Source organism: Schistocerca gregaria, chromosome 2 (assembly GCF_023897955.1).
Source record: "Schistocerca gregaria isolate iqSchGreg1 chromosome 2, iqSchGreg1.2, whole genome shotgun sequence".
Taxonomy (NCBI): Eukaryota; Metazoa; Arthropoda; class Insecta; order Orthoptera; family Acrididae; genus Schistocerca; species Schistocerca gregaria.
The window spans coordinates 93613380-93626165 of NC_064921.1; the positions used below are offsets into that span (position 1 = coordinate 93613380).

Sequence of the window (12786 nt, forward strand, 5' to 3'; positions counted from 1 at the left end):
CTGGTGAAAACTGATGAGAAAAACTTTACACAACGTATTCTTTCCGCAACCGACGAGACTTTTAGTATTAATAGGTGTGCCTGTTGACATAATTGCCGCATTTTTGGATCAGAGAAACCAACGTTACCCATCCGTTGCTTCCACAAATTGGAAACTCAGTCTGCTCTACAATGACGTTGTTATGTCTTTCCTCTCTAGCAAACACCATAATCAACTTGTATCTCGATTTTTCTGGCAAAACATGTTTTTCCATGGATAGGAGATTTAAAGCTGTCACAGGAGATTAGGGTGCTTTAATACAAGACCAGTTTCACCCGCACTTCTCCATATCTTTGCTTGAAACTTCAAATGACACCGGACGGTATGCTCTTGTGTCATGACCTGCGCTAAGCCCGACCTTACACCTCTAGACTTCTTCTTCTGGTATTTTACTAAGTCAATTGCATACACAGAAAAAGTATGATGTCAGTCATTTAAAAGATCAACAGCTACATGTAACTGAATGTGTAACTGCGAAGATATGACTTTGGCGTATCTCAAACAACTAAGAACGTCCATAAAAAAGCGCACTGTAATAAATAGTGTACCATTTAGTGCATACAGGGATGATATTTTGCTTAATACAGTTTTGTAATTTACGAACGATCATTGGTATATTAACCGGCCACTACGTACAACATACAACTCCCACTATGTAGAGGCGATCATCATGGGGCTATCTCTTGCAGGATGTAAGGAAACGAATCTACAGACGCAGAGAACTCTATGGTTACTGCAGTAACAGCATGAATTTGTAATATGGCAACACAAAACGTATGGAGATTTAAAAAAATCAGATTCTTTGAACAAGTATGTACCTTTGGCTACTTGACAATATAGTTATCGCACCTGTGGCTGTAGTGGTACCCATCTATCGCATTCTATGCAACGCAGCAGCGTCACATTTAAAACACACAACGATGCCCATAAGAACGAGTCTAGCCCACGATCTCCGCTTTAAAGTAACGGTGACGTTACCACGACACCAAGAAAATGGGACAAATGAGATTTTCAACACTCTAGGAATGAAAGGATGACGAAGAGTGGCTCAGACACAGCACTAAGATTAGTTCCATTCTGAAATTTTTGGCCTGCAGTGGAACGTGGGCAGAATGTAAAACTGTCTAATAATCCAATGGTTCTAAGCTAAGTTAGTGCGTTTTACTGGCTATGCTCTACCACTGAAACATTCGAACACATTTGACTCGCGATAGTTCAACAAGGAAGAAGAGACGAAGTAACGTTTGAGAGATAAAGCGAAAGAGTTATTATCACTGTTGAAATCAGTTTGCTTCGTGATGCACGGGCAATGGCGCACATCAAGTTCGGAAAAGTCTTTGCCAGTACCAGGAATTGTACTCGGTTTCTAGTGTGGGACGTGAGTTCTTCACAAAGCTACGCAGGCGGGTCCTTTGAGAACCTGCGTTCGAGTATTCCAGTGCCACATTCGTTTTTACCGTCTGTTCTCCGTTCTGTTCGGTTGATAAATTTGTCATTTTATCATGAACACTTGTACGAATTCCCTACGGCACTAAAGTAATAAACGCTCCGCTCGACTTCACCTAAATGAAAATGAAGAACAGTGAGAAGTAAGGCGCTTTATAGTCAATGTAACCTGTTTACTGGACAGGAATTCTGGCTTAAAGCATAGACTTTTACTTACTAAGCTGCTTCAAAATTCGATAAAAGAAATATGTTAAAGTCAGGAGTGACGGACATCGTACAATAGAGTGAGACAGTATGTAGAACAAAATCCCTTATTACCTAAACAGGTCTGATCAAAGTTGACATCAACCACTGAAGAGAAGATTCACACGCTCTATTGTTGAAGGACAATTGAAAAGTAATCACAATTTGTGGAGAGAATTGAGAAATTAATGCACTAATGATAGCCATGTGAAATCGGAATCTACATCCACATTCATACATTCACGAGTATAAAGCTGATGATAAAGGCAGCTTTTCATTGTACCAAAACTTAAGATTTGTTCTTGTGCTAATCACGGACGGACAAAAATAACTGCTTATATGCCTCTGAAGCAGTTGTTTCCCGTGCAAAATGCTTCAAATGGCACTGAGCACTGTGGGACTTAGCATATGAGGTCGTCAGCGCCCTAGACTTAGAACTTCTTAAACCGAACTAACTTAAGGACATCACACACATCGATACTGTAATATACCATCTAGTAAGGTCATCCGAAGACCAGTATCAGTTGAAAAGCGATTTAGAAAAGATTGCTGTATGGTGTGGCAGGTGGAAGTTGACGCTAAATAACGAAAAGTGTGAGGTGATCCACATGCGTTCCAAAAGAAATCCGTTGGAATTCGATTACTCGATGAATAGCACAATTCTCAAGGCTGTTAATTCAATTAAGTACCTGGGTGTAAAAATTACGACCAACTTCAGCTGGAAAGACCACATAGATATTATTGTAGGGAAGGCGAGCCAAAGGTTGCGTTTCATTGGCAGCACACTTAGAAGATGCAACAAGCTCACTATGGAGACAGCTTACATTACACTCGTTCTCCCTCTGTTAGAATATTGCTGCGCTGTGTGGGATCCTTACCAGGTGGGACTGACTGAGGACATCGAAAGGGTGCAAAAATGGGCAGCTCGTTTTGTATTATCACGTAATAGGGGAGAGAGTGTGGCACACATGATACGCGAGTTGGGATGGGAGTCATTAAAGCAAAGACGTTTTTCGTCGCAGCGAGATCTATTTACGAAATTTCAATCACCAACTTTCTCTTTCGAATGCGAAAATATTTTGTTGAGCCCAACCTACATCGGTAGGAACGATCATCAAAATAAAATAAGAGAAATCAGAACTCGAACAGAAAGGCTTTAGTGTTCGTTTTTCCCGCGCACTGTTCGGGAGTGGAATGGTAGGGAGATAGTATGATTGTGGTTAGATGCACCTGCCAAGCACTTAAATGTGAATTGCAGAGTAATCATGTAGATGTAGATGTAGATGTCCAAGGCAGGATTCGAACCTGCGGCCGAAGGAGCAGCACGGTTCCGGACTGGAGCGCCTAGAACCTCTCTGGCACAACGGCCGGCTTGTTTTTCGTGCAGTTTCGTCTTCGCGGTCAGTACTGGAACTGACCAATACTTGTAGGTTCTCCCATGATAATGACATATTTTCTCCAGTTGTACGGCAGATATAAAAATTTCTGAGTTCATAGTTTAATCTTACATTCATTAAGAGAAAAACCGTTTTCTAGATAAATGATGTGTTTCAACTAGTCACAACATGCGTAAAATAAGGTAAGATAAGGTAAACTATAAGATAACTCCAGTAATGAGACATATCAAATGAAACTATATGATTCCCGGATTCGAGAGACCTTCTCAAGTCTCAGACATCTATATGATGTATATATGCAGATTGAAACGATGAATGAAAGTTTTTACCAAGACTAGGATTTGAACAGCCTGTGTCTGCTACTTACTAGGGAAGTGCGCTAACGACTACTCCAATCTGGCACAGTGGTCGTGCAAAACTGGACGCACCACCACAGCACACCTCCCTCCTCAATCGAAGCTCCCATTCACACCTCTGTCCACATGGTATTCCCCCTAAACTGTAACAGCATTGCAGAGACTCTTCAACGTGTTAATCAAATGAAAGTATACGGTTCGAGAGACCTTTTCAAGTCTCAAATACCTGTGCTGCACATATACAGACTGAAGCGGCAAATGAAATTTTGTACCAAGGCCGGTGCTGACGTTCTGTTCCAGTGCAGCTGGAGAGGCTCTGCGATGATGTCCTAGTTTAGGGGGTGTATCATTGGGCTGAGGCGTTCAAAATGGTTCAAATGGCTCTGAGCACTATGGGACTCAACTGCTGTGGTTATCAGTCCCGTAGAACTTAGAACTACTTAAACCTAACTAACCTAAGGACATCACACACATCCATGCCCGAGGCAGGATTCGAACCTGCGACCGTAGCAGTCGCACGGTTCCGGACTGCGCGTCTAGAACCGCGAGACCACCGCGGCCGGCTGGATGAGGCGTCAATGGAAGTTTGTACAGGGGAGGGTACTCCTTGCAGTCGTGGTGGCGTAGTGGTTAGCGCATGTCCTTAGTGAGCATGAGACCCGGGTTCGAATCCCAGCCTTAGCACAAATTTTCTTTCGTTGCTTAAGTCTGCATATAAAATGAGACGTATGTTAACGAAGAACTTTGGACGTCCCTTAAACAAATGGCGTGAATATTTCTGAGACAGAACAGGCCAAGTGTCTAATCGTTGAAGACTACGATGATGATGTTGATGTTAAGGACATACAGGGTGCATCAAGAAGAACCATCCGATTATTATGTTATATGAGGTATGTGCGTGAACGACGCACTGTTGGAAATAGCACACACTCGAGTTTTACATGGTTTCCACTAGGTAACAGCAGTGTGCGCCCAGTGCAGTACTAGTTAGAATGGTGTCTGGACATCAGAAAGCATTTTGGGTTCTACGTTTCCTGCAGTGCGGGTCAGTAATAACCTTTCAGCGCGACTTTCGTACTAGGTTCGGTGTGGATCCTCCTAGAGCACAGAGCATTAGACGATGGCCACAACAATTTCGAGAAATAGGTTGTTCGTGCAAAGGCAAATCACAAGGCAGTTCCCGAGTGTCTGACACAGACGTCGAACGCTTTCGCTATAGTTTCACAAGAAGTTCGCAGAAATTCGTTCGTCGTGCAGTTCACAGCCCAACACTCCTACGAGGTCCGTCTGACGTGTGTTACGTCAAGATCTGTAGAAAAATCTGCACAAATGAATTCTAAATTCAACGCATTAATATGTCAAAATAGCAAATAATTAATATTAATCAATAATGCAAAAAATATTTTACTCAAGCTCTTCGTGAAGGTGACAAACAACAACGTGTGGAGTTCTGTAATTTCGTTCTTGGCAAGGTGGGACATGACAGTTTTCTCCCGCGCTTAGTGTTTAGTGACGAGGCAACATTCCATGTAAATGGAAAGGTCAGCCGTCATAACGTGAGATTATGGGATATGGAACAACCGCATGAAGTTGTACAACATGAAACGGACTCTCCAAAATTCAATGTGTTTTGTACAATATAACGGGAAAAGGTGTATGGTCCATTTTTCTTTGTCGAGAACACTGCTACATGAAGCAGATATCTCGATATGCTTGAGAACTTCCTTTTCCCACAGTTGGAGACTGATTCGAACGACTGCATTTACCAACAGGATGCAGCACCGCCACACTGGCATCTGAAAGTGCTGGAATCGTTAAATCAAAGGATTACTGAACGATGGATAGGTGGCACTGGGCCAAATGGTTCGGCTTTACTAATACCAGTCTCCAAGGTCACCAGTCCTGACTGTACATGGTTATTTCTTGGGGGGGACATCGCATAACAGCAGATGTGGAAGCTATAAATCAAAACGTGCTCGCTGCAGGGCGGGAACATTTTGAATACCACATTGACATACATATGCCGTGCATCTCAAGGGGGGCATATTAAAATCCTATGAAAAAGTATGAAAAAAAGCTTTTTTGAGTTCCCGTTCAAAAAACAAAAAATTCCTTGTATATGTTTTTTAGTATCAGAAATAAAGGCGTGCCAAATCGGATGATTCTTTTTGATACACCCTATACATTGGACTCTAAATTCTACTCATATGTACATGCACACTCCAACACAATTTAGCGAAAATGAACTAACTAGTCCAAAATCCAATACAATGAAGATTAATTTTTGTGGCATGTAAATACAGAAGAATGACTGGAAAAATATATAAATATAAAGGAAATGGAAATGGAGAAATTGAAAATGTAGGCAGTCGACATCGGATTACCAAATAATATTACTAAACAGCGAGTGTGTCACCTATTTCAATCGTACAGCGAAGAACGGTCTTTCAGAACAGGAATATAGATGTGTGTGTAATAGGTGGCAGTGAAAATCTGCGATAATAGTATTGTCTTTCTTGGGAAATCTGGGAAGCTTTTAGTAGAAGTGAGTCTGAACGCGGTGCTATAGTCAGCTCACGAGCGATGAGACACAGCACCTGTGAGTTAGAGATGAAGTGGAGATTTTCCCGTACGACCATTTCAGGAGTGTAACATGAATATCAGGAATCCGGTATAACATCAAATGAGTGATATCGGAGCGGATCTCAGGATTATTAGACATATCTAGAGTTACAAAGAGGTTTTGGCTCCGTTACTCGGAAGAGGCTTCTAATCAGATAGTGTGCTCTTGGAGTATCGGCTCAGCTACCTTACTGGATTCACGGTTTTCTTTCGCAAATGTCACAGTTCATAGTAACTGACGGGAAGTCATCCGCTATGTAAATGACACACAACTAAGACTGAGATGTCGAGTTTGTAAAAACTGGGAACAGACAGTAGCAGAAGACGAAATAAAATCCTGTTAGGAAACGAACTGCACTCGACTTCCAGGTAAGGTAAACAGCAGAAGTAGATTGACTCAGGCAGCACTCATTGTTTGTCCTCAGGTGCATCGTTCACTACTGGCCATTAAAATAGCTACTCCACGAAGATGACGTGCTACAGACGCGAAATTTAACCGACAGGAAGAAGATGCTGTGATATGCAAATGATTAGCTTTTCAGACCATTCACACAAGGTTGGCACCTACAACGTGCTAAGACGAGGAAGGTTTCCAACCGATTTCTCATACACAAACCGCAGTTGACCGGCGTTGCCTGGTTAAACGTTGTTGTGATGCATCGTGTAAGGAGGAGAACTGCGTACCATAACGTATCCGACTTTGATAAACGTCGGATTGTAGCCTATCGCGATTGAGGTTTATCGTATCGCGACATTGCCGCTCGCATTGGTCGAGATCCAATGACTGTTAGCAGAATATGGAATAGGTGGGTACATGAGCGTAATGCGGAACGCCATGCAGTCGAGATGACAGGCATCTTATCCGCATGGCTGTAACGGATCGTGCAGCCACGCCTCGATCCCCGAGTCAACAGATGGGAACGTTTGCAAGATAACAACCACCTGCATGAACAGTTCGACGACGTTTGTAGCAGCATGGACTATCAGCTCGGAGACCATGGCTGTGGTTACCCTTGACGCTGCATCACAGGCAGGAGCGCGTGCGATGGTGTACGTAACGACGAACTTGGGTGCACGAATGGCAAAACGGCATTTTTTCGGATGAATCTAGGTTCTGTTTACAGCATCGTGATGGTCGCATCCGCGTTTGGTGACATCACGGTGAACGCACATTGGAAGCGTCTATTCGTCATCGCCATACTGGCGTATCACCCGGCGTGATGGTATGAGGTGCCATTGGTTACACGTCTCGGTCACCTCTTGTTCGCATTGACGGCACTTTGAACAATGGACGTTACATTTCACATGTCTTACGACCCGTGGCTCTACCCTTCATTCGATCCCTGCAAAACCCTACATTTCAGCAGGATCATGGAGGACCGAATGTTGCAGGTCCTGGACGGACTTTTCTGGATACTGGCCAGCACATTCTCCAGATCTCTCACCAACTGAAAACGTCTGATCAATGGTGACCGAGCAACTTTCTCTTCACAACATTCCAGTCACTACTCTTGATGAACTGTGGTATCGTTTTGAAGCAGCGTGGGCAGCTGTGCCTGCACACGCCATCCAAGCTGTGTTTGACTCAATGCGCAGTCATATCAAGGCCGTTATTACGGCCAGAGGCGGTTGTTCTGGGTAAAGGTTTCTCAGGATCTATGCACCCAAATTGGGTGAACACGTAATCATCTGTCAGTTCCAGTATAACATATTTGTCCAATGAATACCTTTTTATCATCTACATTTCTTCTTGCTGTAGCAATTTTAATGGTCAGTATTGTATCGTGCTCGCATATATGGAGATGTAATAGAAATTATTGAACAGCATGACAGTTTTAACAGAAAAGAAGAAAATTTGAAATTAGACTAAATATGAATGTCGATTTGGCACTACAATCGATTATTTTTAATGGAGAATGACGACGCCATACAAAGATAGCCATAGAATCGATATAAGTGGAAGATCTCTTAAGCCTTAGTGTCATGCAATAAGGCCACTACTTCTGAAGACCAAATTTTTACAAATTTGTCGGTCAGGGGCTAACAAACCCGTAATTGCAACTGGTTGGCTAATTTTTCTACCTCTTCTGCTTCCCTACTTTTCAACTGCGGGAGACATCTTCCGAGGTAAAATGGGTACTGTCATTAAGGCTTAAGGGCTCTTGCACTTATATCGACTCTATGACTATCTTTTCATGGCGTCATCATTCTCTATTTAAAAATCGATTGTGGCACAAAATCGACATCCATATTTTTTCTGATTACAAATTTTCTTCTTTTCTGTTACAACTGTCATCGTGTTCAATAATTTATATTACTTCTCCATACATGTGAGCTTGATAATACGATGTCCTTTCGCTGTAGTCGTGGACTGTGCGGCTGGTCCCAGCAGGGGTTCTACGATAATTTAGGTTATGTAGTGTGTAAGCTTAGAGACCGATGACCTTAAGGAGTTATATAAATTCCCATAAGATTGCACACACACACAATGTCCTTTACAAAACTCTCGTCTCACTGAATTTTACACTGAAGCGTCAAAATAAAAAATAAAAAACTGGTATAGGCATGTTGTTGTTGTCTTCAGCCCTGAGACTGGTTTGATGCAGCTCTTCATGCTACTCTATCCTGTGCAAGCTTCTTCATCTCCCAGTACTTACTGCAACCTACGTCCTTCTGAATCTGCTTAGTGTATTCATCTCTTGGTCTCCCTCTACGATTTTTACTCTTCATGCTGCCCTCCAATGCTAAATTTGTGATCCCTTGATGCCTCCGAACATGTCCTACCAACCCGTCCCTTCTTCTGGTCAAGTTGTGCCACAAACTCGTCTTCTCCCCAATTCTTTTTAATACCTCCTCATTAGTTATGTGATCTACTAATCTAATCTTCAGCATTCTTCTGTAACACCACATTTCGAAAGCTTCTATTCTATTCCTGTCCAAACTATTTATCGTCCATGTTTCAGTTCCGCACATGGCTACACTCCATACAAATACTTTCAAAAACGACTTCCTAACACTTAAATCTACACTCGATGTTAACAAATTTCTCTTCTTCAGAAACGCTTTCCTTGCCATTGCCAGTCCACATTTTATATCCTCTCTACTTCGACCATCATCAGTTATTTGCTCCCAAAATAGCAAACCTCCTTTACCACTTTAAGTGTCTCATTTCCTAATCTATTTACCTCAGCATCACCAGACTTAATTCGACTGCATTCCAATATCCTCGTTTTGCATGCGTCGTTATGCATGCATAATCAACCTATGTAGGTTGGACTCAACAAAATATTTTCGCCTTCGAAGGGAAAGTTGGTGACTGAAATTCTGTAAAAAGATCTCGCCGCGACGAAAAACGTCTTTGCTGTAATGACTTCCATCCCAATTCGCGTATCATATCTGCCACACTCTCTCCCCTATTACGTGATAATACTAAACGAGCTGCCATTTTTTGCACCCTTTCGATGTCCTCAGTCAATCCCACCTGGTAAGGATCCCACACCGCGAAGCAATATTCTAACAGAGGACGCACGAGTGTAGTGTAAGCTGTCTCTTTAGTGGACTTGTTGCATCTTATAAGTGTCCTGCCAATGAAACGTAACCTTTGGCTCGCCTTCCCCACAATAATATCTATGTGGTCTTTCCAACTGAAGTTGTTTGTAATTTTAACACCCAGGTACTTAGTTGAATTGACAGCCTTGAGAATTGTACTATTTATGGAGTAATCGAATTCCAACTGATTTCTTTTGGAACTCATGTGGATCACCTCAGACGTTTCGTTATTTAGCGTCAGCTGCCACCTGCCACACCATACAGCAATCTTATCTAAATCGCTTTGCAACTGATACTGGTCTTTGGATGACCTTACTAGACGGTAAATTACAGCATCATCTGCGAACAACCTAAGAGAACTGCTCAGATTGTCACCGAGGTCATTTATGTAGATCAGGAACAGCATTGGTCCCAGGACGCTTCCCTGGGGAACACCTGATATGACTTCAGTTTGTATGGGTGATGGTGATCCCCTACACCTGACGTTTTGTTTGCAGTGAAGCCCGGAGACAACACGATCGTGCGGAAGTCGCGGGAGATGCTGAGCGTGTCCAGCGACCCGTCGGGCTTCCGGGAGCTTTACCAGCGTGTGGAGGCGGCGCTCGGGGGCGGCGAGCGGCTGTCGGCGACCGAGGAGCGGCTGCGCCTCGACGGCTACCCGAACCGCCTGCTGCTGCCGCGCGGCCGGCCCTCCGGCCTGCCGCTCCACCTCTTCGTCGTCCTCAGCGACGCCCGCGAGCCCGCGTGGCCCGGGCAGGTCTTCAGCGACGGCCGCGACCCCTTCTTCCCCTTCGACAGGAGGGTCCCCTTCTGGGAGCTCAAGACCGTCCCCAACGCGCACTTCGAGCCCGTCACCGTATTCCACCGCCCCACCAAGGACGGCAAGAGCGCGGAGAAGTAGGGCCGACACCGGTACATCCCGAGATTATTCGAGGCACCAATTCTACGTACAGCACAGCAACCTTCTCGAGTAAGTACTCGAGAGGCTTGCAGTATCCCGTGTGCCATAACCAGAGGGGGGTTTCCAAGTACTGACCAAGACACGAATCGCTAACGAAACCTAACACAGTCGACATTACGCTCCTTCAAACAGCATGTGAAAGGAGTAACAAATATTCGATACAGCAATTTATTCAAAAAAATTTTAATCCTTTACGTGCGGCGGTTGTTCAGCACAGTTGACTAGTGCACCGTTGTCACTGTGACCCCACACTTCACTTGGCCGAGCTGTGGCCGGCACTGTTTACATAAACTGTTTTGCGCAGTTCAGTTTCAACCCCTCCCGAAACAAAGTTTAGCAGCGATGGGATCCACAACCGAGCGTACTGGCTAGCTGGTTTAGAACATTTTTTTACTAGCCAATCCCTGTACGTAAAGTCTTTACCGAGTAAAGTTTCTCACATTGTAACTTCTGTCGCAACTCATAATCACAATACAAAGAAGTTTGTTATTATTTTCTTTACATTTTTAAATGGAATTTACAGTATTCCTACGGTTTTCGTCTCACTGGCATTCATTCACTGTATTTGAGCGAAAATAAATTTTATATACCAATTTTTTTATCAAGCCTGAAAAATAAACAATATTGTGTGTCTTAGTGTTTCTTATTTTCATTATCATCTCTCTTGCTAATAACAATTAACGTACTGCTTTCAGTACACAACTAAAGCGATTGAAAAACCTAAAGGATCCACAGAGACAATTAGCGGCCAGTATCTCAGCTTGATGTGCAATGACCTAGTGTTGTTTGTCTTTGTGCTTATGAAGGCTAAATACGAGTAGTTCAGAGTGTCAATAACATTAAAATAAAAATAAAAATCCTGCTCTACTTAAAACTATGTAGCTGCTATTTAGCTGCTAAAACTTACTTCATGTTTGTAAAAGAGGCTGATAACTGCCAAAGGATAATACCTGAGTGCAAGATACAAAATTGGACACATTTTTACAATAATCATTATACTCATCGTGCTACAAATAGTAGTAATAATAATAATATCACTGCTGGTAATCAGATAATCAGAAGGCAGACTGTGTAGTAAGATATTACATTACTTAATAATTTGGAAGGAGTCACCATCATCATTGGCACCACCCCTCTGTGAGCCTTGGCCTTCTGTAGAAGTTTATTCCATTCTTTCCTGTTTAGTGCTGAAGTCCTCCAATTTTGAGTTACAATTTATCTTATCTCCTCTGATTCCTTCAACCAATGTGCTGAATATCTTCTTAATCTATCTGTCGTTTCCTCTCAGTTCATGTCCTACCCATTCCATCCTTACAATAGTAATTTACCCGACAATTCCAAATGGTTCAAATGGCTCTGAGCACTATGGGACTTAACATATGAGGTCATCAGTCACCTAGAACTTGGAAATGCTTGAACCTAACTAACCTAAGAACATCCCACACATCCATGCCCGAGGCAGGATTCGAACCTGCGACAGTAGCGGTCGCGCAGTACCAGACTGAAGCGCCTAGAACCGCTCGGCCACCGCGGCCGGCCTACCCGACAATGTCTGGTTCAGTATACGGATTATATAGTCCATAGTCGAATTTCCTCCTCCAGGTACGATTTTCTTCCACTGGCGAAAGAATGTGTGTGAAGATCTTTCTTTCAAAGTTGCCGTTGCCTTTCATAAAACTTTGTTAATGTCCACGTTCTAGCATCATTTGGTATCACTTTATACATAATAACTTTAGTTTTCTTGAAGAGCACCTTAGGTTTAAAATATTTTCTGAGGGTATGGTAGCGCTTTTTGGTGGACAATATCCGTTTTCGAATTTCAGAGCTGATACTGTTCTTACGTCTGATCCGAGGTAAGTGAAACTAAGCACGACTTCAAACTTATATTAACCAATATCTATAGTTGGGGGCTCATTTGGATAATTTTTGTATTTACAGGTATGTACTTAGAGTTCCCTTCATTTATTTGTAGATTCATGTTTCTAGCAGCTTTTCTCATTGCTCTTAGTGTTCTTACAATTATATTAATATCATCTGCATATACCACCATCTGAAGCGATTTATACAGGACAGTCCCTCTTGCACTGGTGCCCACATCTCTTATAACCTTTTTCACGGCTGCATTAAACAAAAAACAGGTAATGCGTCTCTCTGCCTTACTCCATTTTTTGTA

General features: G+C 42.9%; 1 protein-coding gene across 1 annotated transcript in view; it reads left to right on the top strand.

Moving 5' to 3' along the window:
• LOC126336416 (allergen Cr-PI-like) overlaps positions 1-11249 on the top strand; it is a 117025-nt gene extending 105776 nt beyond the window's left edge. The window contains exon 10 of the mRNA XM_050000107.1: positions 10150-11249. Within this exon, the coding sequence (XP_049856064.1) occupies positions 10150-10553 (404 nt within the window). The 3' untranslated portion in view covers positions 10554-11249. The remainder of the gene's footprint in view (positions 1-10149) is intronic.
• The last annotated feature ends 1537 nt before the right edge of the window (positions 11250-12786 follow it).